General features: G+C 33.1%; 6 protein-coding genes and 1 non-coding gene across 9 annotated transcripts; 3 read left to right on the top strand and 4 right to left on the bottom strand.

The window, feature by feature from the left end:
* Positions 1-4,122: 4,122 nt before the first annotated feature.
* Positions 4,123-5,126, top strand: LOC124938797 (fasciclin-like arabinogalactan protein 6). The gene is made up of 2 exons (XM_047479305.1): positions 4,123-4,623; positions 4,700-5,126. The coding sequence occupies exons 1-2, from the start codon at positions 4,189-4,191 to the stop codon at positions 4,982-4,984; spliced, it is 720 nt and encodes a 239-aa protein (XP_047335261.1). The 5' UTR covers positions 4,123-4,188; the 3' UTR covers positions 4,985-5,126.
* Positions 5,127-6,253: 1,127 nt separating this feature from the next.
* On the bottom strand, positions 6,254-6,325 carry TRNAG-UCC. The gene has a single exon. It is a non-coding gene; the product is annotated as a tRNA-Gly (tRNA).
* Positions 6,326-6,648: 323 nt separating this feature from the next.
* On the top strand, positions 6,649-10,327 carry LOC124939558 (protein DMP7-like). Its single transcript, XM_047480021.1, has 4 exons — positions 6,649-7,269; positions 9,815-9,894; positions 10,031-10,068; positions 10,137-10,327. The coding sequence occupies exons 1-4, from the start codon at positions 6,649-6,651 to the stop codon at positions 10,325-10,327; spliced, it is 930 nt and encodes a 309-aa protein (XP_047335977.1).
* On the top strand, positions 8,798-14,992 carry LOC124939815 (protein NUCLEAR FUSION DEFECTIVE 6, mitochondrial-like). Of its 3 annotated transcripts, none has more exons than XM_047480265.1 (4): positions 8,798-8,870; positions 12,737-12,979; positions 13,080-13,201; positions 14,796-14,992. In XM_047480265.1, the coding sequence occupies exons 2-4, from the start codon at positions 12,825-12,827 to the stop codon at positions 14,810-14,812; spliced, it is 294 nt and encodes a 97-aa protein (XP_047336221.1). In that variant the 5' UTR covers positions 8,798-8,870; positions 12,737-12,824; the 3' UTR covers positions 14,813-14,992. The 3 variants fall into 3 exon arrangements, with proteins under 3 accessions (XP_047336221.1, XP_047336220.1, XP_047336219.1); XM_047480264.1 differs by lacking the exon at positions 14,796-14,992 and adding an exon at positions 14,410-14,749; XM_047480263.1 differs by lacking the exon at positions 14,796-14,992 and adding an exon at positions 14,019-14,242.
* Positions 11,075-11,858, bottom strand: LOC124939557 (photosystem I chlorophyll a/b-binding protein 6, chloroplastic-like; the record flags this gene model as incomplete). Its single annotated transcript, XM_047480020.1, has 2 exons — positions 11,075-11,269; positions 11,361-11,858. Coding segments are annotated over 2 exons (516 nt in total), but the record flags the coding sequence as incomplete, so codon positions are not given.
* Positions 14,993-15,471: 479 nt separating the features above from the next.
* Positions 15,472-17,559, bottom strand: LOC124939816 (reticulon-like protein B17). Its single transcript, XM_047480266.1, has 8 exons — positions 16,965-17,559; positions 16,717-16,873; positions 16,555-16,629; positions 16,334-16,475; positions 16,182-16,251; positions 16,025-16,090; positions 15,804-15,926; positions 15,472-15,712 (listed from the first exon to the last, which is right to left on the bottom strand). The coding sequence occupies exons 1-8, from the start codon at positions 17,476-17,478 to the stop codon at positions 15,591-15,593; spliced, it is 1,269 nt and encodes a 422-aa protein (XP_047336222.1). The 5' UTR covers positions 17,479-17,559; the 3' UTR covers positions 15,472-15,590.
* Positions 17,560-19,086: 1,527 nt separating this feature from the next.
* Positions 19,087-21,195, bottom strand: LOC124939556 (NEP1-interacting protein-like 1). Its single transcript, XM_047480019.1, has 5 exons — positions 21,045-21,195; positions 20,813-20,964; positions 19,624-19,710; positions 19,293-19,529; positions 19,087-19,212 (listed from the first exon to the last, which is right to left on the bottom strand). The coding sequence occupies exons 1-5, from the start codon at positions 21,193-21,195 to the stop codon at positions 19,087-19,089; spliced, it is 753 nt and encodes a 250-aa protein (XP_047335975.1).
* Between the last annotated feature and the right edge of the window lie 2,396 nt (positions 21,196-23,591).

The following is a 23,591-nucleotide window of genomic DNA, read 5'->3' as shown; positions in this document are numbered from 1 at the left end:
ATTATAATTAAAATAACATATCAAATATGGATGTTCAAGAAAAAAAATAATTAAAATAGAAAGATAAATATGAAAATATGACTTTTAAAGAAAAAATACATAATCAAATTTAAGGGTAAATATGTAAATATATATATTTTTTTTTTGTATGTTTATAACTGATTTTACTGGGTACAAGATAGGACCTAGTTTAAAGTACAAATTATATCACTTTTAAATACTGTTTATACAAAATAATAAACCAAACAACTAACTAAATTTACTATTAGTATTATAATCCTACATCTACAGTTTATTACTACATAACAAACACGGCCTTATCGAACAAAAAAAATTATAAAAATTAATAAAATAAAGTCAATTCTCTCTGACAATACAGCTTAAATAAATAAATAAATAAAAATTAGAAAAGAAGAAGAAAAGTTAAAACATATTCTTAATTAACCTTTTGGGTTTTAAAATCTAAGCCCATTAAACATATATTCCCTCTTATTTTTTTTTTTATAATAACTCTTTAATATTTTAAGTGCTTTAAGTTATTTCTCAAATTTTAAATTGTTTGTTTGATTACATGAAGAAGAATCATCTCAAGTTAATTTTCTTGTATTGGTATGAGTTTGTTCTTGAAATAATTTGAAATATTTTTTTTAAATAGTTTGGATGTGAAAATTTGAACTTATGATCTCGAAGACATGAGTTCTTGTCCTCTATCATTAAACTATGATTTTCACATAAAATTATTTGAAACTCAAATATAACAAGTTTTGTTTGAATTTTTAATGTTAGTGATCATCTAAATATGAGTTGAAGATTAAGGATGTAAAACTTAAAAAACAAAGGTGTAGTTTGCATAATGTTAACTGCAATATAGGGAATTAGGTATGTAAATGATCTTATAAAAAGCCACCATAGAGAAAAACCATGGCGGATTAATTTAGCAATCGACTTAGCTCTCGGAATGAGGCGACAAAGGCTTTAAGGAATGTAGTTGTTTCATTATTCAGATGCCTTTTGATTTGGGTAAGGAGCTAAGCATGTTGTAAGTTGTATCTAGTAGAGCCATAAGTGTGAGACATATTTCTCATGATTCATGATTATTGAATGTGAGGGTTGAGATCATTGTTTTTCTCACCTTTTTTTCAGCTCTTTTGTTTCTCTTTTTGTGTTTTAGTGTAGTTGTGAATGAACTATATATAAATGATTTGTTTCAATTTAAGAGACTTTTGATTAAAATTTTAATTGAATCCCATAAGATTGCATGTTAAACAACTCTAGCCTCCAATGTTAAGAAGTGAGACAGGCAAGAAACAATCTTTCAGGGCTTTCCAATGTTATTTTTTTTCTTTGGTCAATCTAACTCGATTTACTTTAAAATGATATGCGGTGTGGAAAGTTTTATCTCAATGTCTCTTTATCATGTTAATTTACCCATAGAGAAATAAAATTTGTAACAATATTCATTTTAAGCATATTTATCTAAAGAAGAAAGGGCGAGATTATATTGTCTATGATCAAGACTATCTATATCAAACTCTCTTTTTTTTACCAAGGTTTATTATATGGAAAAGCTAAGACAACCACCAATGTCAAACCTAACCGGCATAACAATGATGTGGTGGAACGTTGGTGACATGTTGAGTGTCAAAAAGCGTTTTTGACATATTGAGTATTCACGAGTCTTATTCCTTTGCACGTGAAGAGATTTAGAATAAAAAGACAACAAATTCTCCATTCCAACAAAAAGTTATTGTCAAATAGATTTTTTTCTTATCTTCAAGAGGAAAGTATAAACAACTCGAAACATTTCAAATAAAAAAAATGGTATTCGGTTGCTAGGTCACATCTTAATATCAAAAGATCAAAATAAGTAATAAATGCTACAAAAGAAACATATACATCACCACCACCAGTACGAATGATTTGATTATATATCAAACCAATTATACAAATTCAACTACCATTGGTTGATTAGTGGTCTTCATGATATACATATATGTATTTTTATATAACTCAATGAGAATGGAGGGTATTGAGGGTCCCTTATCTACCTGTAATGGAATGTCTTGTTTTATAATTGTTACATCTCAATCGATCTGGTTTATTATTAATTATATAATTATTACAAGACAAAAGGCAATTTGGATTATTGCGGCCTGACCTGGCCTGCATTGTAGTTGGCAATCCACATCCACATGGATCACATATTTATTTGTAACCATGATTATGAACCCTCACTCTCACTGCACACTTCTTCTTCTTTTTTTCTACCCCACAAATTAAACCTCATCTTTTTTAAAATCATATTTCCAATATTAGATTAAACAAATCATGATAATTGAAGGGTATAATGAAGGACATTATTTGATTAATCAAATGGTAATTGAAGGGTCATCACATTATTTAGATATTGATGACCCAGTTGAGATCATTTCAATTAGTTTCTTGACCCGAAAATCACATCCAATATATGGCTGTCCATATCAGTCATGGAAAGGAAACACAATTATGGGCAACATGATCATGACCATCATCCAATGACTCTTTCATGGTTTTGCATTTTTATTTTTTTTTGTAGAGAATAAGATTTTTTATTTATATATATATATTTGGATCACAATTAAACTAATATAATTGGACTACAAGACAATTAAACAAAAATAATATATATAATAATGATAGGGCAATATTTTTTTATATAATTTTCAACCACTTGTATTATATGCATATTTATTTTTATCGAAGCTCAAAAGAATATAAACTAAAAATGAATATCTTTCTCACAAATCGTCAAATAAAAAAGGGTTGATGGCAAGATTTTGGTTTAATAGTGCCATAGAATGTGTGTGACGATCAATATCGTTAAAAGTGATTATAATATTTAAAATGTAATTGTGTACTTATATTGTCACATATTTGGATATTGATAATTTAACCAAAATCTAAAATGAATTTCAGAAATTCGGAGTGGGTCATTTGAGATGAATGGTCTACTTATATCCAAATGAGATGGTAAAAAGAAATATGACACTAGTAGGGACCTTTGTAACTAATATCTGCATTTTTTTAATCTAATTTTAATTATGTACAAGTTGTTTGATTGAGTATTTATTTGATACTTATTTTAAGTCATTATTTAATTAAGAATCCATTTATAGACTTTAATAAATTTGTTCTTAATTTCTATTATTATTATTTTGACAAGAAATATAAATTGAAAGAAATTATCAAATGAACATATATATGAATAACTTGAAGAATGAAGAATATGAACATATACAGTATAATTTCAATTAAGTTATTTGTTATATGTAATCTAAATTTATTTTTGTTATATGTAAAAATGTCTACAAACTTGGTGATGAAAGAATGACTTGTACAAAAATATGCTGAAAATGGATTGAAATATGTTGGAAATGGGTTGAAAATGTGTTACATTGCTGAAATTTGTTGAAATATTACTGAGATGTCTTGAATTTTGCTGAAAATTGTTGTAATTTGAATATTTAATTACTGAAATGTGATGTAAATTGTTGAAAAATTTCATCCATTTTTGTAGTTTTTTTGAAAATTGACCCTCAAAATCTGCCTTTTTTTTCTTTTTCCTTTATTAACTTTTTTTATAACAATGTTAAGTGTAGGTCAAACAAATTATGATGCAGATAAAAACATAAGAAACTGTTTTTAAATAGAACCAATATTATATATATTTAATAGGAGGGAAATTACTTAGTTGATAACTTGATATCAACATTTTATGAACTAATTGAGGTCAATAAACAGCTATTTGATAATGTATTAGGACATAATAATGTAGGTTAAGTATTAAATCAATTAATTAAGCTAATTTAATTAATTCTATATGCTTAACAGCTGCAAACCTGCAGGGTTGTAATAAATTCATAAAATTAACAACTCTATCATTTTAATAAATTATTTTTCTCACGTGACGCCGTGTAGATCAATTTATTTACTTATGTCAACTTAACCTTATAAATAAATAACATATTTTAATCATTAATTTATCTTCAATTAGTTAATAAAAAAATAATCTATATCTGACTGTAACCAGCTCATTCCAACTCACTCTCCCACCCCTATATAAAATCCTCATCCCACACTCAACTCCCATCTACTAAAAATCAATCACCACCACCCGCCGCCGTCCTCCGCCGCCGACCGCCGTTGACAATGGCCGTCGTTGTTCTTTCTCTCATCCTAATCCTGTTCTCTTTCAATGCCGAAGCTCAAACCCCTTCGGCCCCGGCTCCGGCCGCATCTGGACCGATCAACATTACCGGAATCCTAGACAAGGCCGGCGGTTACAACACCTTCATCAAGCTTCTAACATCGACTCAAGTAGCAAACCAGATCAACAATCAAGTCAACAATTCAAATGATGGAATGACAGTTTTTGCACCGTCCGACAATGGATTCAATAATCTACCAGGAGGGTACCTTAATAATCTCACCACACAACAACAAGTTCAACTTGTTCTTTATCATGTCATTCCTAAGTTCTATAGTTTTGCTGATCTTCAAACCGCTAGTAACCCAGTTCACACTCAGGCTTCCGGTCAAGATGGTCAAGTCTTTGGCCTCTACTTCTCCGCCCAAAACAATCAGGTTCTTATTTTTTTTTTATTTTTTTTTTAAAATTTGATATATATAAAATTAATGTGTTCATATGTTTGGTCATCAGGTAAACATTTCAACACATATTGTAACAACTCAAGTCTACAATGCAATCAGAAAGGATCCCCCATTGGCGGTTTATCAAGTCGACAAGGTATTGTTGCCTGAGGAATTCACGGAGGCCAAACCGCCGTCGCAATCTCCGCCGGCACCGGCCACAAAAGAGTCGAACAGCACCAAGCCAGCCACCGCCGCCGACGAACCATCTCCGTCTAAGAATGGAGCCGCCGCCGCCGGCAGTCAGATCGGATTTGCTCTCTTCGGGTTATTGAGCTTTGCCTTTATCTTTTAATCCACTTAATTATATGGTGGACATTTTATTTGTAGTGTTTTTTTTTTTAATTCATATTTGTTTGCCAAGGATTTTTTATTTTTGCAAAAATAACATTATATTTTTCAATGTATTATAATATAATATTATATATATTGTGGAATTAATGGTGGTCACACATATGACACTCACATCACATGCATCTCATATATATATTATTGATGAATTGGGGGCAAAACTGGCAGAAAGATATAATTCACATGCATTGCCATTTTAATCAATTCAAAATTGTATTTTTGCCACTTTTATTTAATTTTGATCTTAAACTTCAATTTTTTGGACTCTCCATTTTGAAGATATTTTTGATTAATTTACGCAAACTAATGAAGAAAAGAAACAAACAAACACAGACAAAATAACAATAATGAATGAATTGACAATACATACAATAAGTGTGGTTTCTTCCTTCTGAAAGTTCTTTGACAAACATATAAAAAAAGATTTGGTAAAAAGTTGACTTATTAAGGAGTTAGGCATGTGTTGCGGGTCATTTCACAAGATAATATATACTAAAGTCCTTAATATATTTTTAATCAATTTAATATTTTACTTTCCATGTTACATATAGTAATAGTTTAATATCAATTTTTAAAGATTTTTATCATAATTTTATAAATTATTTCTCTATCATTCTAACAATTAAAACACTCATTTTTATAAATAAGAATTTTAGAAAAAAAAGTTAATTTAAATATTTTTTATGATAAATGACTTATATTTAAAATTAAAATACATTAATATATTTTGATATTTTAATTCATTAATTAAGTGATTTAATAGGTTATGATAGTAGGATCTAGTACTAATGTGATTGATAATTTCTTTTGAAAAACAAAAATATACCCCTCATATCAAACAAGTTGGAATCCAAAGACAACAAGTTAAGGTGTTGTCTTGGGATCAACCATAAAATGTTTGATCCAGGGATTTTACTCATGAGTTGATGCTGTAATATCTCTAAAAAATAGTTGAGATGTGTAAAACTAATGTTGCTAGTTAAATAATTTGTCTACTAAGATTTAAACTTAGGTCTATTGTTCAAAAGATCAATTATTCTAATAGTTAGGACTAGAAACACCTATTATCATACAAGTTAAAGACATATTTTTTGACTAGTGAGATTTCAATCTTTATTGACATTAAAACTACCAGACTAAAACCATGAGGCACCAAAAAACAATAGGTTAGCCTGGGCTAAGGAAAACCACCAACAAAAAAATGAAAAATAATTGCGTCTGCCGGGAGTCGAACCCGGGTCTATTGCTTGGAAGGCAATTATCCTAACCGTTGGACTACAAACGCTTATAAATAAAAATATAATATTTTGTACTTTAATAAATTTTATACTTTCAAACACAATCCAATACCAATTGAATTTGTTATAAAAAAACTGAAGACTCTACCTTTAGTATTGGTTTGACTCTGATGTCTATTTAAAGATCAATCCATATTTATATCCTTTATTTTGATCGGCAGTTTCAATGTCATTATAAAAGCAACTTTCTTTCATTCATCAATTATTATCTTCCCCAATTTTAAGGCCTTATTGGTCAGATTCTGACCACGAGAAAAACAAATTAAGGGTTTTGGGTTTTGGTTTTGAAAAGGTCTCAAAACCAAACCAAATGGATGATGACATAATTACCACAAATGAAGAACATCATCTACAACAACCCTTTCTCAAAACAAAACCAAAGAAAACACTTTCCCAACGTGCGGTAAAAAAAACCTTCAAAACATCATCCCATTTAGCCAGTCTCCTCCCAACAGGAACCGTCCTCTTTTTCCAAATCTTGTCCCCAGTTTTAACCCACCAAGGAAAATGCCTCACCTTTATCAGCCGCTCTTACACCGCCGCTCTCCTCTCTTTCTGCGCCGCCTCCTGTTTCTTCCTCTGTTTCACCGATAGCTTCCTCGATCCCGCCGGAAAAGTCAGGCACGGATTGGCAACGATATATGGGATTTGGGTTATGGATAGTCCGGTTGTAGGGGGTGGATTGTCGCCGGAAGAAGCTGCTAAATATAGAGTTAGATTTATGGATTTCTTCCATGCTGTTTTATCTGTTATTGTTTTTGTTGGTGTGGCTTTGTTTGATAAGAATGTGGTGAATTGCTTCTTTCCAAAGCCTTCTGATGAGATGATCGAGATTCTTTCGATGTTGCCTCTTGGGATTGCTGTGGTTTGTAGCACGCTTTTCGTTTTCTTCCCCACACAACGACATTGTATAGGTGTTTTCTGTCCGGCCGTAAGTTATTTTTCATAATGTTCTTTATCTTTGCATCTTCTTAATTATGATTGTATTCTAAACATTGGTTTAAATGTTTGTTTATACAGAAAAAACAGAATTCTGTTTCCAGTTAAGGGAATGTACGTGCTAAAGATTTAGCTAGTCTTGCATGGAAGAAAATGTTACAAAAGATGCAGTGGAGGATCCAATTGGAGTATTTTGTTTGATTTGAGACCATATTATTACCTTGTTTGCAGGCCACAAGATAAGTTGTGATAATTTGGAGACTTGGATTTGATTATTGATGTTTTCTAATATAAATCCATTCTTTTTAATTTTAAATTATTGGAAATCTGGTATGAAAATTGTTTCTCAAAATATTTGGTTAGAAAGATCATGAAAACTAAATAGGGTCATCAAGGATTAGATTCTTCTAGTGTTTTAGATAAATTTAAATTCAACACCTTGCTTATATTTGATACAAACAAATTCAAGATGAAAAACGTTTTAACAATTTGAAGTGGAAGATGAGATGATGAAATATTGATGGTTTATTATACCATCCTTCTTTTTATTCTAACAATTAAAATAAAAAATAATAAAAACACGTTACTTAATATATTATCGAACTCGTAGAATTTTAAGAGAACGAATAACTCTCTGACCAACTCCGCCGATTTTCCAGAACAAATATTAAAAATCGACATAATAATAATAGCATGATACGCATTGGATGACTGCGATATGAGGGTTCGACGATTTCTCTCTAACTAAATAAGTCCATCAGAAAATAATCGATATGGTAATCCAAATACGCATTTCGTTATATCAGCCCCTCCAATCCAAATTTCACCGTAATTATTCAAAAACCGGACATCACCCTATAAATTTTAATTATATTTATCCATATTTTATCGTTTTGTAACCTAATTTTAATCCACTTTGACATATTTGTAAATTTTGTCGAATCATAATTTTAAATAATGTATTTTAAGGTCAAATCAATTGATTCATATAAATATTTTTATTGGAAAAGAATACTAAATTTATCTATGAAATTGATAAAATAACAAACACAAAATATGACATAATTTTACACTATCATGTGTATGGGAAATTTGAGGAGATAACCCTCAAAAAGGTCTTAAATGCGGAAAGTTCAGAGTTTAAAAGAAAAAGCGCTGGTGACCCATTTTATTGTTTTTGGACGATTTTGCCTATGTCGGAGGTTGCGTGACGCAACCGGAATCGCGAATTTTTTTTTGCGTGACGCTATTACGTGACACAACTGGGGTTGCGTCACACAATAGGGGCATTTTCGTTAAAAAAAAAAAAAGAGTCACCAACGTTATTTAATTTATAGCCTTACACTTTACGCATTTCGGCTTATTATTGGGGTCATCTCAAATTTGTGTACCTAACAAAATTTTAAATAATGAATACATTTTAAAAATAACCCTAATTTCATGTATGAATTTATTTATTTTCACAGTTTTATTGCCCACAAATACAAATGTAATAAAGAAGCCACACTGGGAATAATAAAAGGTCCAAACTAGACCTTGTCTTGCAGCAAAAGAAAAAAAGAACCTCACCGGTCAACCAAACGGTATATTAGGGTTTCGGTGGGAAATTTGATAATATAACCCTTAAAAGAAAGGTATTTTGATTTTTAACCTTACTAATAAAGTTTTTGTTTTTTAACCTTTTTTTTTAATTTTTTCCAATTTTACCCTTAATAACCTTTTTACTTTTTTTTTTTTTACTTTTTTTTTTCTTCATTTTCCTTTCCCCTTCTCCTTCCCGTTTTCCCTTTACTCCCCGTCTCTTCCTCTTCCTGGCGACACGGCGACACCGTCCCTCTCTCTTCCCCGGCAACACAGTCCCGCGCCACCGTCCCTCTCTCTTCCTCGGCGACACAGCCCCACGCTCAACCCCTCTCTTTCCTTTGATCAACCCTTCTCTCACTATGACCGCATTCTTCGAAACATGGTACTTTTTGCGTTTTCTAGTTGATAGTTTGTTAAAGTGAAAGTTCTTGATATACTTTGGTTGTTCCTCTAATTCTTGCTTTTCATAAGTTATTAAGTAGTATTTAGTTAGAGTTAAAATGCTTAGTTTAGGGTTTGGGCTTTGGGCGTGGCTCTTGGGCGTGGGGCGTGGCCCTTGGGCGTGGGTCGTGGCCCTTGGGCGTGGGTCGTGGCCCTTGGGCGTGGGGCATGGCCCTTGGGTGTGGGGCGTGACCCTTGGGCGTGGGGTGTGGCCCTTGGGCGTGGGGCGTGACCATTGGGCGTGGGGTGTGGCCCTTGGGCGTGGGGCGTGGCCCTTGGGCGTGGGGAGTGGCCCTTGGGCGTGGGGCGTGGCCCTTGGGCGTGGGTCGTGGCCCTTGGGCGTGGGGCGTGGCCCTTGGGCGTGGGTCGTGGCCCTTGGGCGTGGGGCGTGACCCTTGGGCGTGGGGCGTGGCCCTTGGGCCTTACTTCCCTACCCTGTTTCTGTTTTCATTATCTTCCTTCACTACTAGCTAGATACCAGTACTAATATCTGATTTGGTCTGTAAAAATAGGGAAATACCCAGAAAGTTATCGAGAAAGATGTCACATTTTTCTTCTGTAAAGACTCTCCTCCTCCCTGGTTCGATGGCAGGTATCCACATTTACTCTTTAATCTCTATTAATCTTGATCATAATACTGTTTGATATTCTCAATAATAAAAAAACTTGTATTTATTCTTCTACACATACTGCATCACTAAATTCCTTGTCATTTTTTGTTCTCGTAGTATTTCAGGAGATTTTGGATTCGACCCACTTGGATTAGGTAAGCGTGCATTTGTTTGATAGATTGAAGAAAACCAATCATATGTTAAATGGATGGTTTGATCTCAGGATCTGATTCGGAACTGCTGAAATGGTTTGCACAAGCTGAGCTAATACACAGTAGATGGGCAATGCTTGCTGTGTCTGGAATTCTGATTCCAGAATGGCTAGAAAGTCTGGGGTTTATTGAGAAGTTCTCTTGGTACGATGCAGGAGCACAAGAATACTTCGCAGATTCCACACCTTTATATATATTCTGAAAATGGAAAACCCCATATCATTTCATGTGTGAAAGATATGCGTGTGAAACGATAGGGAGGTTGATCAAATTAAATCCACCTTTCTCTCTACACTAATAATCTATTATGCTATAATTACTGTCAGTCATTCAGATTTTGTTAATTCTTTATGTAGATTCAATGTTGTGTGATATTTTGTACTTGTCGTTTTAGAGATCTCCCTCCTATAATTAATCATTTATTTATTTGCTCGGGTTTAGGCATGAAAAACATGAGGACGACCTGTCATATATAGCCATTTATTGTTAAAGTTGGACCTATGTATATTGTATAATGTATATACATATCATACAATCTACAAAATGATTCTTACTTCAAGGGGAAGTATATATTTTGTCATTACTTATTACTTTTTGATTTTTTAGTTGGATTAATTTTCATATTTTTTTTTATATAAAACAAGATATTCATAGAAAAGTATCATTAAAACATCAAGCAATGCCTTAGTTCAAGGGTTACATAATACATAGTATCTTTTTATTTATTATAATTTTGTCTCATCTTTGATTTAGTGGTTTGAATTCTGTCAAATAGAAATCCTTTTTTTCAGTAACCTAACTCATGTCAAGTTTCTATGCAGTTGCATCTAATTCACTTGACTTAGGTAGGAATTTCAGGCATGTTATTTGAGCTGAAGTTGGATCATGGTTTTCACTTTCACCATGTTTAAGCTTAACTTTCACCATGTTTAAACTTATAGAAATATAGCATGAATTTCGTATCTTTTCATTAAGAGCACATCGAGATTTGACCAACAAATAATCCGAATGGTCATTTTCAAATAATATTTACATTTGCAAATGGACAAAATCAAGAAGACAAGAAGAAACACAGCATCGTTGGCATGTAAATTCTTGGCGCTCCTTCCTTACTGCAGAGCAAGCACTAGTGCGATGTGAAAGCCTGCAAACCAAATGTTTTCAAAATTAGTACAAAATTTGATGTTTCAATCTGGAAAATTAAGAATATGATCGAAGCATGAAAGTTGCAGTACCGAGAAGACATTGTAGTGTCCTGGATCAACAATATGAGCTGAAAGATTCTCTAAAGGGCCTTGTCCTGTATAAATTGCCTGAAAAACAAACCCAATGAATGCAAGCATGGCAAGCCGACCATTCTTGATCTCTTTAGTCCTAAGAACCATCACTGGCTCCAGTGACCCTCTACCCCACATCAAAGGGTCGAACCAAAGCCCGCCTGGATAGCCAACATCGACCTCTGGCTTCTTCTTATGTGGAAAACTCGGTTCTATATCCACGCACCCTGGTTTTATTATGTCTGCCCATCTCCGTCCTTCAACCCAACCCATTAGCCCCAATTGCACCACAAACAGAGTTGTGGAATCTGCGAAGTATTCTTGTGCTCCTGCATCGTACCAAGAGAACTTCTCAATAAACCCCAGACTTTCTAGCCATTCTGGAATCAGAATTCCAGACACAGCAAGCATTGCCCATCTGCTGTGTATTAGCTCAGCTTGTGCAAACCAAGATAATGAAAACAAAAACAGGGTAGGGAAGTAAGGCCCAAGGGCCACGCCCCACGCCCAAGGGTCACGCCCCACGCCCAAGGGCCACGCCCCACGCCCAAGGGCCACGACCCACGCCCAAGGGCCACGACCCACGCCCAAGGGCCACGACCCACGCCCAAGGGCCACGCCCCACGCCCAAGGGCCACGCCCCACGCCCAAGGGCCACGCCCCACGCCCAAGGGCCACGCCCCACGCCCAAGGGCCACGACCCACGCCCAAGGGCCACGCCCCACGCCCAAGGGCCACGACCCACGCCCAAGGGTCACGCCCCACGCCCAAGGGCCACGCCCCACGCCCAAGGGCCACGACCCACGCCCAAGGGCCACGCCCCACGCCCAAGAGCCACGCCCAAAGCCCAAACCCTAAACTAAGCATTTTAACTCTAACTAAATACTACTTAATAACTTATGAAAAGCAAGAATTAGAGGAACAACCAAAGTATATCAAGAACTTTCACTTTAACAAACTATCAACTAGAAAACGCAAAAAGTACCATGTTTCGAAGAATGCGGTCATAGTGAGAGAAGGGTTGAGCAAAGGAAAGAGAGGGGTTGAGCGTGGGGCTGTGTCGCCGAGGAAGAGAGAGGAACGGTGGCGCGGGGCTGTGTCGCCGGGGAAGAGAGAGGGACGGTGTCGCCGTGTCGCCAGGAAGAGGAAGAGACGGGGAGTAAAGGGAAAACGGGAAGGAGAAGAGGAAAGGAAAAGGAAGAAAAAAAAAGTAAAAAGGTTATTAAGGGTAAAATTGGAAAAAATTAAAAAAAAAGGTTAAAAAACAAAAACTTTATTAGTAAGGTTAAAAATCAAAATACCTTTCTTTTAAGGGTTATATTATCAAATTTTCCGTTTCGGTCCTATGGGACTATCATCATCATCATCATAAAACCCTTACCTCCATTTCGAAGGTTAAATCTATCAACATTTTTGACAGTCATGATGGCATCTTCCGCCATGTCCTTCGCTACCAGATCCGTTTTGCGGTCGAATCCGGTCAGGAAAGCTGCCGCCAGAATCGCCTCAGAGGCAAAGGCTACCAGCTCTCCATTTCGAGCCCCGTGCAGAAATCCTCTCTCTCAACGGATCTTCAGGTCCGTGCTTCACATCCATCACAAAGTCTTTGTATTCGTTTAGGCATGTAATTTCTGGATTTATGAAAACGAGTATGCAATGAAATATTTGTTTTTATAGGTGTCCAGCTGAAATGAGCGCTTGTCTGGAGACCATGCAGCCGTTTCATACTGCAACTGCTTCTGCATTGCTTACTTCGAAGCTATCTCTCTCCCGCAGGAGTTACGGTTGGCTTTCGGACGGTAATAACCTAGTTTCTTTAAAGTCTTGTTCTTGCCAATTTGCCTCGGTTCTTACTTGTTTGATCTGTTATTTAGATAATTTGTGTTAGTTTGTTATCTTTTTCCGGTTCTGTGAAATATAAAATGTGCATTTGGATATGCTTAATTGAACATGGTTTGACTTAGTGCGTGGAAGGTATTGAACCAGTGTTCTATCCTAGATTCTGCTTGAAGATGCTTATGTAGCACTTGAAAGAAGGGAAGATTTAGGGATCAGTCTGGCCACTGTTAAGCTACTCCAACTAGTACAGAAAGTGGAGTATTAGGTTGGAATGTCATTAGGTATTTTTCAGCTTTAAGCCAGATAAAGACATGAGACAGAGTTCACCAACTTAGAATTATCATAGAATTGAAGCTTTTTTCTTCATAATGGTGATAGCAATTTGATGTTCTATGGCAATATCCTTAGCAGTTGTCATCTAGGCCAGCTGACCATTGCCTTTCTTTCTTGGTCCTAGGTATCTTAGTAGCAACCCATCTTATGTCATTTCCATCTATTAACTTGTGGCAAGTTAGTACTTCCTAGAGTTATGTTTAATCTCTAATCAGAGATGATGAAAGCTGTACATGGATTCTGATTCTACATATATCCTTGAGTTCTTTTTGATTTTGTTAGTAGATTTTGTCCTTAGCCCAGAGATTAAGATATCAAAATCTTGAACCATTGTAGTTTAGCAATCGATTTCCTCTTATGTCTTAAGGAGTTGTCACTTTTTTCTTCTTTCTTCTACAATCAACTTGTTTTGATGTGGAGTAGTTGAATTTTTTCCTGTTGTAGGCGTTGACAAGACTAGATGAAGATGGAGATCCAAGGATGGAATACCTAGATTTAATTATGTTTTGGAAGTTCAAAAAATTGGTTGCTACAATAGGTTATGAATTTGGGTTATGTTTAAATTTCACATTTAATCACGAATTTAGGGAGATGGAAATTGAGAGAGTGACTTTTGTCTGTTGAAAAATGACTGTGATCAAGAAGATTATTTTGAATTTCTAGCCCAATCTTGCGATAATCATTGTTTTGTGTGTGCTCTTTTGGCAATTTGGTGGTTTGGTTGATAAATTATTCCCTATAGAACAACAACATATATATATGTTAGGTTTAGACAATAAAGTTGTCAATGATATTGATCTCTAATTGAAGCTTATTAATTCTCTTGAACATTCAGCTTCAAATGAAGATGTGTGATGGATGTTCAGAGGACCCCAATGACTCTACTTTGTGCAAGTTCTCACAGAAAAAAGCTGATGATGGCTGATAAGTTAGAAGTTAAGAATTTGCTGACAAGAGACATGTCGAATCATTTGGGATTTTTGTTTTGCATAGATGAACCAGTAAAATTTAATTTCTCATCTCTGTTCTTTGATAATTGATTGTTGTTATGGCTAGCAGATAATAGCACACTTGGTTTTATTCTTCATTGTCTTACTCTTTAAGATGACCATAGTTTGATGTTCATTATAGGAATGAATCAAATTTCTTTATTACACATCAAAATCAGCTTGCAATTATGAATGTGCCCTAGAAAGTTGGTTGAAGGAATATTTTTTGCAGGATTAGATGATTCCTGAAACTGATGGATGGTGATGTTGATGTTGATGTTGATGATGATGATATGTAACAGTTGGATTGTTGGAAATCTTCATGGCTGCTTGACCAACAACTTATTTAACTTAGTTGTGTTTTATAATACAATTTATCTCTTAATTTTGAATAGTTAAATGCTTATTGAAATTAATTTCATTTGATAATTAGTAACTATAATCACTTAATTAAAAAAATATATCCTAAATAGAACTTTTACCCTAAACATGATTCAACTTATCTTAAACTAATAATAAAAGAAATTTATCTATTTTCAAGATATTAGCTTCACATTTCACTGATTTGAGTCGGCCTGATTTCTAGTAGAGAATAATGTTATATCAAAAAGAAAAAATGTAAGAAAGTATAGGTTTTTATAGCTATTCGCTCTTCCAAATTTCATCTATTTATCATTTCTGTGTCTAATATTTTTTTTAGCAAATCGAAGAACATTATATTCCTTAATTTTGTAAACCAACCCGGTTTCGATTCCTAATTTGTTATAATCGCAAACTATTCAGTTAAGCTTTTTTTTCCGATAAAGCGGTAAATAGTTAGAGTCGTTTTTTTTTTGCAAACCCCTGATTTGTACACAATAATAGAGAAAAAAAATGTATTACAATTTCAATTTAACAAGTTGATTTTGAGAAATGATTGAATTGAATTGATGAATTACAATGATGTGTACATCTTCTGATGTATTATTGTACGATTGATTGAAAAGAACATTACATTTTACATATACAATAAAGGCAAATTCAGGCTTCAATCAACCACAATTAGAGTCCCCAAATGCTCTATATTCTGCTCTTTTACAGCCACAACATCTTTCACTTCTGCTTCCGAATGCAGCCGGTTGTATCGCACCAATACCAATAATATGAAAGCTATATATATGTTGGACAATGAAATTAACCCATTATTCAAAATTTCAGTTCATAAAGTAAATTTAAGATTAATAAATTTCCAGGTTATTACCTGCAAATATCCTTGTTTTAATGGTGGACAAGTTCCAGAAGGCTGTAACAACTGAAACTCCTACAATCCTCTTATGAGAACAAGCAGTCCAAGCATCCAACACTCTCCTCTTCACAAGTTGAACTGTGTTTTTTTTTTTTCACCCAAATTTTGTTTAGTTCACAAGAATGCAGAAAAAGAAGAAGAGTATAATTCATTCATTCATTTTGTGCATTTCTTACCCTTGTCGTTTATTTGTCCCTGGTAGCGAGAGAACAACTTTGGACCAGTAAAGCTAATAAAGAAACCTGTTTGTTATCAATTTAACAGATTTTCAATTATTCACAACAACAATAGAACCAAACCCCAAAAAAAGACAAAAAAAAAACTGTCTCTTACCAACAGCCAAAAGCCTCTTCAGTGTCATAAGATAACCATATTCTGCTCCCATAACCAGAAATGGAGCAACCTATATAATCTCAAAAAACAGGTTAACAGGGTTTTCTAGTTGTCTAGAAGAAAAATCTAAATTTGTGTTAAATGATCCTTACTTTGAGTGTCATTGTGGGTTCACCAGAAAATAGTTGCCTTGTCTTTGAAAGAGCTAAGTTTATTGTTGGAAGTATAAGTCTAGCCATTCTCAATATATCTTCTTCTCCTAGCTTCAATTCAGGCCTCTTTTCTGCATTTTCCCTGTCAATATCATCTTTTAAGTTTTTTCATGAAGCCATCAAATATGTTTCAAGAACAAGAGGGGAGATTGATAGATTACCGCTGACAAATTGAGCTTGACAAGAATGAAACACCCAAGAACAAAAGACCCAATTGAGATATCATTGAGAAGATGCTGCAAACAAGATTCAAAATCACTCATCAGACCACGTGAGTGTCTGTCAAGAAGAAACTAAGAAGATTTATATACATATATATATACCTAAAGTTGATTCCGCTGGAAAAACAAGAAGATAGGAAACAAATTGATCCTAAACCGAACCAAAGGCTAGACTTAGCCACATCATTCCACATTATCAGATCAGTTATCATCTCTCCAATTCGGTCAAGATCATGTCTCTCGATGATGTCTCTGGTTTCTATATGCAGAAAATCAAAATCATCAAAGAGGAGATTAACAACTGAAAAATGGTTTTCCATTTAAAAAAAAACAAAACAATTAATACCCACTTGGGGATGGAGCTGATGGAACCAAACTGAGCTTATCCTTCTTTGAACGGCCATTGTTCTTTCTCCTTCTAATCCTACCCATCTCCTCCGCCACGCCCAAATCCCTTTCTTCTCTTGCCTCCGGTTCAAGCCGCCTGCGTGATCTTCTAGTATTTCTTGGAGAAGGAACCGTAATTGACCCATTCTTGTTCTTCTGCCGGCGGCGATTCCCTACATGATCGCCAGATACTTCCTCTGCAATTTCAAGCCGATCAGAAAGACGGGTCTTCGATCTTTTAACAGGGGAAGGGGAAAGTAGAAGGAGCTCGTGAATAGGGAGAGAATTTGAAGGTCTTGGAGATGGAGATGGAGAAGGAGTTAAAGCTTCAATTTTTGGTGAAGAAGGGACAAGATCTAGAGAGATGCGAAGGCTATCTTCACTTTCTGCGTCGAAACAGCTGAATCTGGAGAGACGTGAGGCCGATTTGGGCCGGTTCTTGGCGTTAGATCGGCGAGATGGAGGAGTTGAATCCATTGATGAAATAAATTTTAAGATGTCAGTAAGGTTTCTCTTCGCACGCTTCGATTGAGAGAAAGAATGACTACGTTGGGAAGAAGAGGGTTAATGCTGGAATAGAGCCGTTGGGGTTGTTTGAATTTTTGACGGCGTTTGACACAATAATAACGGTAACTATATATGGGACCGACCACATTTATCTTACATATAAAGAAGTCAACAAGAGCCGTTATGAAAAGATAAAGGATGAGGGCTGCAATCCCTCTGTAATTGTACCAGATATAATAAATTTTTACAGAAATTAATTACCAATTTCCTTCATATAAATTATTTTGTAGTGTTATTTATTAATTATTAAATTTAATTTAATATAATTAATTATAAATAAATAATAATATACAACTAATTTAATTAATGTTCTTGGGTGAGATTCATTGTCTTTCTATCATTTGTTTGATTATTATAACTTAAGGCCTGTTTTTTTTTTTAAAAAAAACTCATTCAAAATTAATTTTTTAATCAATTACTTTTCAATCATCTCATCACTCATTTCATTAACCAAAATACTAAAACACCCTCTATTTTAAATTATTATTTTTTAAAATATTAAAATATTTTGTTTCTTGAAAGAAAAAAAAATCAATATAGAAAGAAATTAATAAAAATGATGTCAAGTCAATTTGGTAATGACTTGAATTATATCTTTGACTTTTTCTTTCTTTGCGAAAATTATTTATTATTTCATTGTACTAATATTAAAGAAATACAAATTATGTGAAGTCAATTTTGTAATAAATTTAAAAGTTATCAATAATTTTTTATCTTTGAAAATATTATCATTCATTTCATCTACTCATAATGTGAGGTTCCTAATTAAACAATATATAAAGTCAATTTTCGACTGGAAAACATTGTTGAAGAAACTAAACTAGATATTCAATTATAGTTATAGTTTAAGTTGACTAGCTCAATCCTCTTATTGGAAAGACTACCTCTTCAAGGCTAGGTTTAATCGGTAGGTCTTGCACCCGGAATCCACCTCTATGTCATTCTTTTTAACACGTTTATCTTCTTCGTTTCACTTATTATGCTCTTCACTACTATAAAAGTTATGGAGCAAAATTAAAATTAATGTTGATATCAATTCGATTAAACATGAAACATTATCCATCATATATATCATCTTTCAAACCATTCTCTAGCTAGATTAGGTATAGGGGCTCGAACAAACAAAGTATATGGGTATGTAAATCCTAGAAACATGATTGAAATGAATTCCTATTCATGACATTTCAACATATAGATAACCATGCATTTAAGCAACTTATACTTAATTAATTGTTGTTACTTGAGTTGAATAGTCTTCTTTTGTTTTTTTTGAAGAATTATTTTGGATGAATAGTACAAAGTACCTGCATTGATATAAATGAATGTCAGAAATGATTGAGGAAAGGCCATTAATTTAATCAAACGATCGATCATGTTTCAATTATATATATACACAATAATCATTTCTTAATAAAATGAAATTATTTGGTGCACACACATGATGATCGATCATTCACACACGATTCGAGCAAACTAATTTGCACATCTCTAAAACTTATAGTCATTAAAGATCGGAAATTAAAGGAGTTGTTGTCTGCACAAAGGACAAGAGCCGCATTGACTCAACCATTGATCGATACATGTCATATGAAACGAATGTCGACACGTTGGCAACTTCCGTACAACCTCGCCTTCTCTAAGATCCTGAATTCAGAATTTATGATTAATTAGGCTTAAGTGATTAGTGAAAAATTAAAGATCTAAATAGTTATAATAATTATAACCTCAAGACAAATAGGGCAGCAGCTGCCCGATGTAATATGGCTGGTTGATCGAGCATTATTATTATTATTATTGTTAGTGATATTATTAAGCATAAGATCGACACGGGAGGTTAATTTATACTTGGGCAACGTCTCTATATAATCAGCAGATAATCCTTTCATTTCTCTGCCCTCAATATTAAACTCCACATGATAATCATCTTCATCGAAACTAATAATATTCTCCACTGGCTCCATCTGATTAATTAATTATCAAACATTAATACATTATTATATGTATAGTTATAATTTATAATCCAAATAAGTAATTCATAAAATTATATAAATTAATTACCATCCATTGATAGGCTTTGAGCACAGCGGGACTAACCCATTCGTTGAAGTTCTTTCCATCCAATAGAGAGAGCAAGAAGCCAAGCTGCATGCATGCATGTATAACTGTAATTAGGTTTGGTTTAGTAATGTCTTATTCAAAAGGTAAGAGTGACAGTGATTTTGAGAAAAAAAAAATTTTGCAATTTTTTTTAAGAGTATTAATATAATGATAAAATTCGTTCTGGAAAGTCGATAAGTCGGTTGAAGATCACATCGACGCGTGCACTTTAGTTTTTCTCTGTACTTATTGTTTTTATTTTTTCTGATGTTATGTTATATAGTATTTTGTTTTATTGTGTTTAAACGAAATTTTATTTTAAATTTTTTTATGAACTTTTAAATATATATATATATAATAATAAAATAAAAAATAATTATTTAAAATAGAAAATATTTTAATATTTTGATAAAGAATTTAATTACTTGATTGAAGAAAAATAAGTGAAATTATATATGTTTGACTATGTAAAAGATTATTTAAAAAATTCACCTAAGCATACTTAATTCTAATTAATTATTCATGAGATATATATCACTTTTAATAATTAATTAATATAATCCTTTGACTTTATATATATATATATATATATATATATATATATATATATATATATATATATATATATATATATATATATATATATATTTAAATATATGAGTTGACATGTAAATTAATTATACACAATTAGTAATTAAACTTAAAATATTATTTATAAAATTAAGAAATTAACTAGAAGGAATGTGACATATATATCACATTGAATTAAGAGTGGTGATAGAGACATCCTACCACACATTTACTTTTAACCCTCATCCCCAACAACTAATATCTTTGTGTGTTGGTCATGATAGATTAATTAATAATATTGGTAGATATTGTCAAGACCGTACTTTTATTTATTTATTTATTTACTTTGAATTGTTCTTTTAGCCAGCACCAATTAATTAGTTTGGATGAACTAAATAGAATCAATTAAGTGATCGGTTCTGAAGTTTGGGGGAGATTAATTAGGCTAATGTTAAATATAATGTTAATACATTTTGTGGTTCGATGTTTTTTATTGGGGACTTTGAGAAGGGATGATCTTAAGCGACCGTCTAACTAGCCTTACCTTATGGTAGACAACAAGTGGAGGGATATGTACCTTGGAAAATGGCTCTCCATGAGCTAAGAATTCCAAAAGCTGGATTAGAGAGATTGCAGCTGCCATGGCTCCTATTGCGGCTCCTCGCAGAAACCCTACCGACGATGAATATCCTTTTATCCCTCCAACAACTCCTCCTACTATTGCTCCTCCTTTATTATTCATATAATCGTTTAATTTAGTGATAGAGCATATGAATTCATGTTTGTTCGATTATATATACTGTACTTACCTAAAGCAAGAAAGGATAAGAATAAAGCATAAACAACTTTTTGAAGAGAAGCTCTAAAACTGGTCTCCATGACATCTTCTTCTACCCATACGGAAATAGTGTCTTTTGACCACACCAAAAACTTCCCAAACCCAGATGAAAACCACCCCATGCTAAGCTTTAGTGTTTTTTTTCCCTTAGAGAGAGCAAATTAATTATATAGAATAAGACACACTAGTATATATATGTTTGAGAATGCACACATATATATATATATATTAATTATTGAATGGCCTTGCCACTAGGATGATAGTAGGTCTTAATTTGAAATTGATGTGATTGGTATAAAGTCCTGATCAAAGGAGATAGGGAAAGTATTCTTCAAATCTCAATATTGACCAATGGCCACCACATGAATATGGGCATGCATGCATAGCTAATTTAATATTTTTTTTCTCTTCATATTTTTTTTTTTTTTTTTAGCTTGAGACAAATATCTATCACTATACTATTTTCTTAAAACGGAAAATGGGTCAAAATGACACTAAAAGATCTTAAATATGCGTTAGAATATTTTAAAATATCTGATTATTTTAAAATATTCTGACGAAATTACCCCCGTCGCGTAACGCGAAGGGTGAAATCGTCTCACGAAAGAAAAATATATGAAAAGTCCAGAATGACCGTGCCCTTCGCGTGACGATCTTGTCTTTCGCATGACGATCTTACCCCTTCGTGTGATGATTTTGCGATGGGATAATTTCGTCAGAATATTTTGAAGTAATCATCTGCGCAATTTAATTTATGCGCGGGTTATAAATGCATTTAAGGCTATTTTTAAGGTCATTTCGTCAAATTTCTAAACATATTTGATATTTTGTATTTTTTGGACTGTGGTTTGAATTTTTTATTTTATGGAAAAATGGATTAGTTGACTAAATTACAAAATTATTAATTTATATTTAATATTTAAACCTCATTAAAAATAAAATAAAAATTAATTTGATATTTTTATTATTAAGTGATTGATGATGATGGGACAAAAAGTTGCTCTCTCCAATTATTATATATGTGTACCATGCACAGCTTGTATGATATTGAATTTATTTTTCTTAATTGTTGAATTTATAAATTTAAATATTAAAATTATTTTATATTAAATATAGAAGATAATATAATTATTCACCACATTAAAAATTCAAATAATATTTTTTTTATCAAAAGTGATTTTTTCTAAAAAAAACAATAAAAATCTCAAGTAATCTAACACCAAATTTGGTAAAGACACTAAAAAAAAAAGATCTTGTCATGTTTGGTAATTAGAATCACTTAATTTCGCTTTTTACAATATATACTTGTTGAAACGTCGTGAGAAATGATGGACCTATACTTATATAATACATCAACATGGTGTATTGAAAAGTTAAGATTGGTATAGGAATTAATTTATGGCATCAACTTGGCGTGAAATTAATTGCTCATCGATTCTTTTATTAATTGATGGTCCGTAAGGATCTTGCACAAAAAGTAAGAATCGATCTTACTATATTAGATCAAATATCCCATGGTGAAAACAAAGCAGAATAAAAATATAGTTCATTTGATTTTTTTTGAGAAGGGTGTGGCTGCATAAATCCGAGGGAATCTTAGGTTTACATATGGGAAACCCTAGACAACATAAAAGGGTGTCATAGTCTCATAGAGTCCCAATTTGATTGACCCGTGGTCCATTGAGATGGAGGTCGAAGTGGTGGAAAGTTCTTAGTAAGAGACCCCGATGCGCAAACCATGATAATTAAGTGGTAACGTGACATATGTAGTTCTGAATGAAAACTAATTCTATTCACAAGAACCGATACGAGCTCATTTCGAGCACTAGTGAAAAGGAAGTAGGACTTTTCAATTGTTAACCACAATGGTCCCAAATGATAACAAAAATTAAGAATGAATTTAGTTTGACAAACTTCATGAGTCACTTGAATTTTTGTATTTTTTGTATTATAATGTAGTGACCTCTCTTTTTGGGCAAATATTATTTAACATGATGTATGATAATATAAGCATTAATTACTTGTTAACAAAAACGATTGCTACTCAATATCTACTTCTTTATCGCCCCCAATTAATCTAGCAGTTTGAGAGAGACTCATGATCAAGATGGGCCTTTCTTAAACACAAATTTCCAAGTAATATAGTTACTCATAAAATATAATAAGGGATAAAGGAATATCACACCATAATAAGACTTTCGAGACGCTAATAAAGACATGTTTCGGCGCATAAAACCGTCTCCAGAATATTGTCGGCGGAAGCTTTAGCGACGCTTAATTTAACGCCGGTAACATTAAAGCCTATATTATTATTGTAAGAGCCTTTCTTTCTCATTTTTTTTTCAGGTTTTTCTATTCTGGTGTTACAATAGTTAAAAATAGAACATATCCATTAATTATAATATTTTTAGTTTTGGGACAATATCTTAATAAGAGTCGTATCAATATTGTTGATAGGATAATAAATGATAAAACTAACAGAAATATATATTAGAAATATTCAAAAATGTATTTGAAT

The sequence above is a fragment of the Impatiens glandulifera genome, chromosome 5 (genome assembly GCF_907164915.1).
Source record: "Impatiens glandulifera chromosome 5, dImpGla2.1, whole genome shotgun sequence".
NCBI classification, from domain to species: domain Eukaryota; kingdom Viridiplantae; phylum Streptophyta; class Magnoliopsida; order Ericales; family Balsaminaceae; genus Impatiens; species Impatiens glandulifera.
Note: the sequence above shows the minus strand (reverse complement) of the source record. Positions and strands in the feature narration are given on the sequence as shown.

What these genes read in the sequence shown, in the direction of transcription:
- LOC124938797 (XM_047479305.1), top strand. Translation starts at nt 4,189, where the DNA reads ATGGCCGTCGTTGTTCTTTCTCTCATCCTAATCCTGTTCTCTTTCAAT. An exon ending in TCTCCGCCCAAAACAATCAG is followed by an intron (nt 4,624 to 4,699) that starts GTTCTTATTTTT and finishes TTTGGTCATCAG; the next exon opens with GTAAACATTTCAACACATAT.
- LOC124939558 (XM_047480021.1), top strand. Translation starts at nt 6,649, where the DNA reads ATGGATGATGACATAATTACCACAAATGAAGAACATCATCTACAACAA. An exon ending in TAGGTGTTTTCTGTCCGGCC is followed by an intron (nt 7,270 to 9,814) that starts GTAAGTTATTTT and finishes CTGTAAAAATAG; the next exon opens with GGAAATACCCAGAAAGTTAT. An exon ending in ATTCGACCCACTTGGATTAG is followed by an intron (nt 10,069 to 10,136) that starts GTAAGCGTGCAT and finishes GTTTGATCTCAG; the next exon opens with GATCTGATTCGGAACTGCTG.
- LOC124939815 (XM_047480264.1), top strand. Translation starts at nt 12,825, where the DNA reads ATGATGGCATCTTCCGCCATGTCCTTCGCTACCAGATCCGTTTTGCGG. An exon ending in CTCTCTCAACGGATCTTCAG is followed by an intron (nt 12,980 to 13,079) that starts GTCCGTGCTTCA and finishes TTGTTTTTATAG; the next exon opens with GTGTCCAGCTGAAATGAGCG. An exon ending in TTACGGTTGGCTTTCGGACG is followed by an intron (nt 13,202 to 14,409) that starts GTAATAACCTAG and finishes TTGAACATTCAG; the next exon opens with CTTCAAATGAAGATGTGTGA.
- LOC124939816 (XM_047480266.1), bottom strand. Translation starts at nt 17,478, where the DNA reads ATGGATTCAACTCCTCCATCTCGCCGATCTAACGCCAAGAACCGGCCC. An exon ending in TCAAGCTCAATTTGTCAGCG is followed by an intron (nt 16,476 to 16,554) that starts GTAATCTATCAA and finishes TGATATTGACAG; the next exon opens with GGAAAATGCAGAAAAGAGGC. An exon ending in GAAGAGGCTTTTGGCTGTTG is followed by an intron (nt 16,091 to 16,181) that starts GTAAGAGACAGT and finishes GATAACAAACAG; the next exon opens with GTTTCTTTATTAGCTTTACT.
- LOC124939556 (XM_047480019.1), bottom strand. Translation starts at nt 21,195, where the DNA reads ATGGGGTGGTTTTCATCTGGGTTTGGGAAGTTTTTGGTGTGGTCAAAA. An exon ending in CTTATCCTTTCTTGCTTTAG is followed by an intron (nt 20,965 to 21,044) that starts GTAAGTACAGTA and finishes TGAATAATAAAG; the next exon opens with GAGGAGCAATAGTAGGAGGA. An exon ending in ATGGAGAGCCATTTTCCAAG is followed by an intron (nt 19,711 to 20,812) that starts GTACATATCCCT and finishes GCATGCATGCAG; the next exon opens with CTTGGCTTCTTGCTCTCTCT.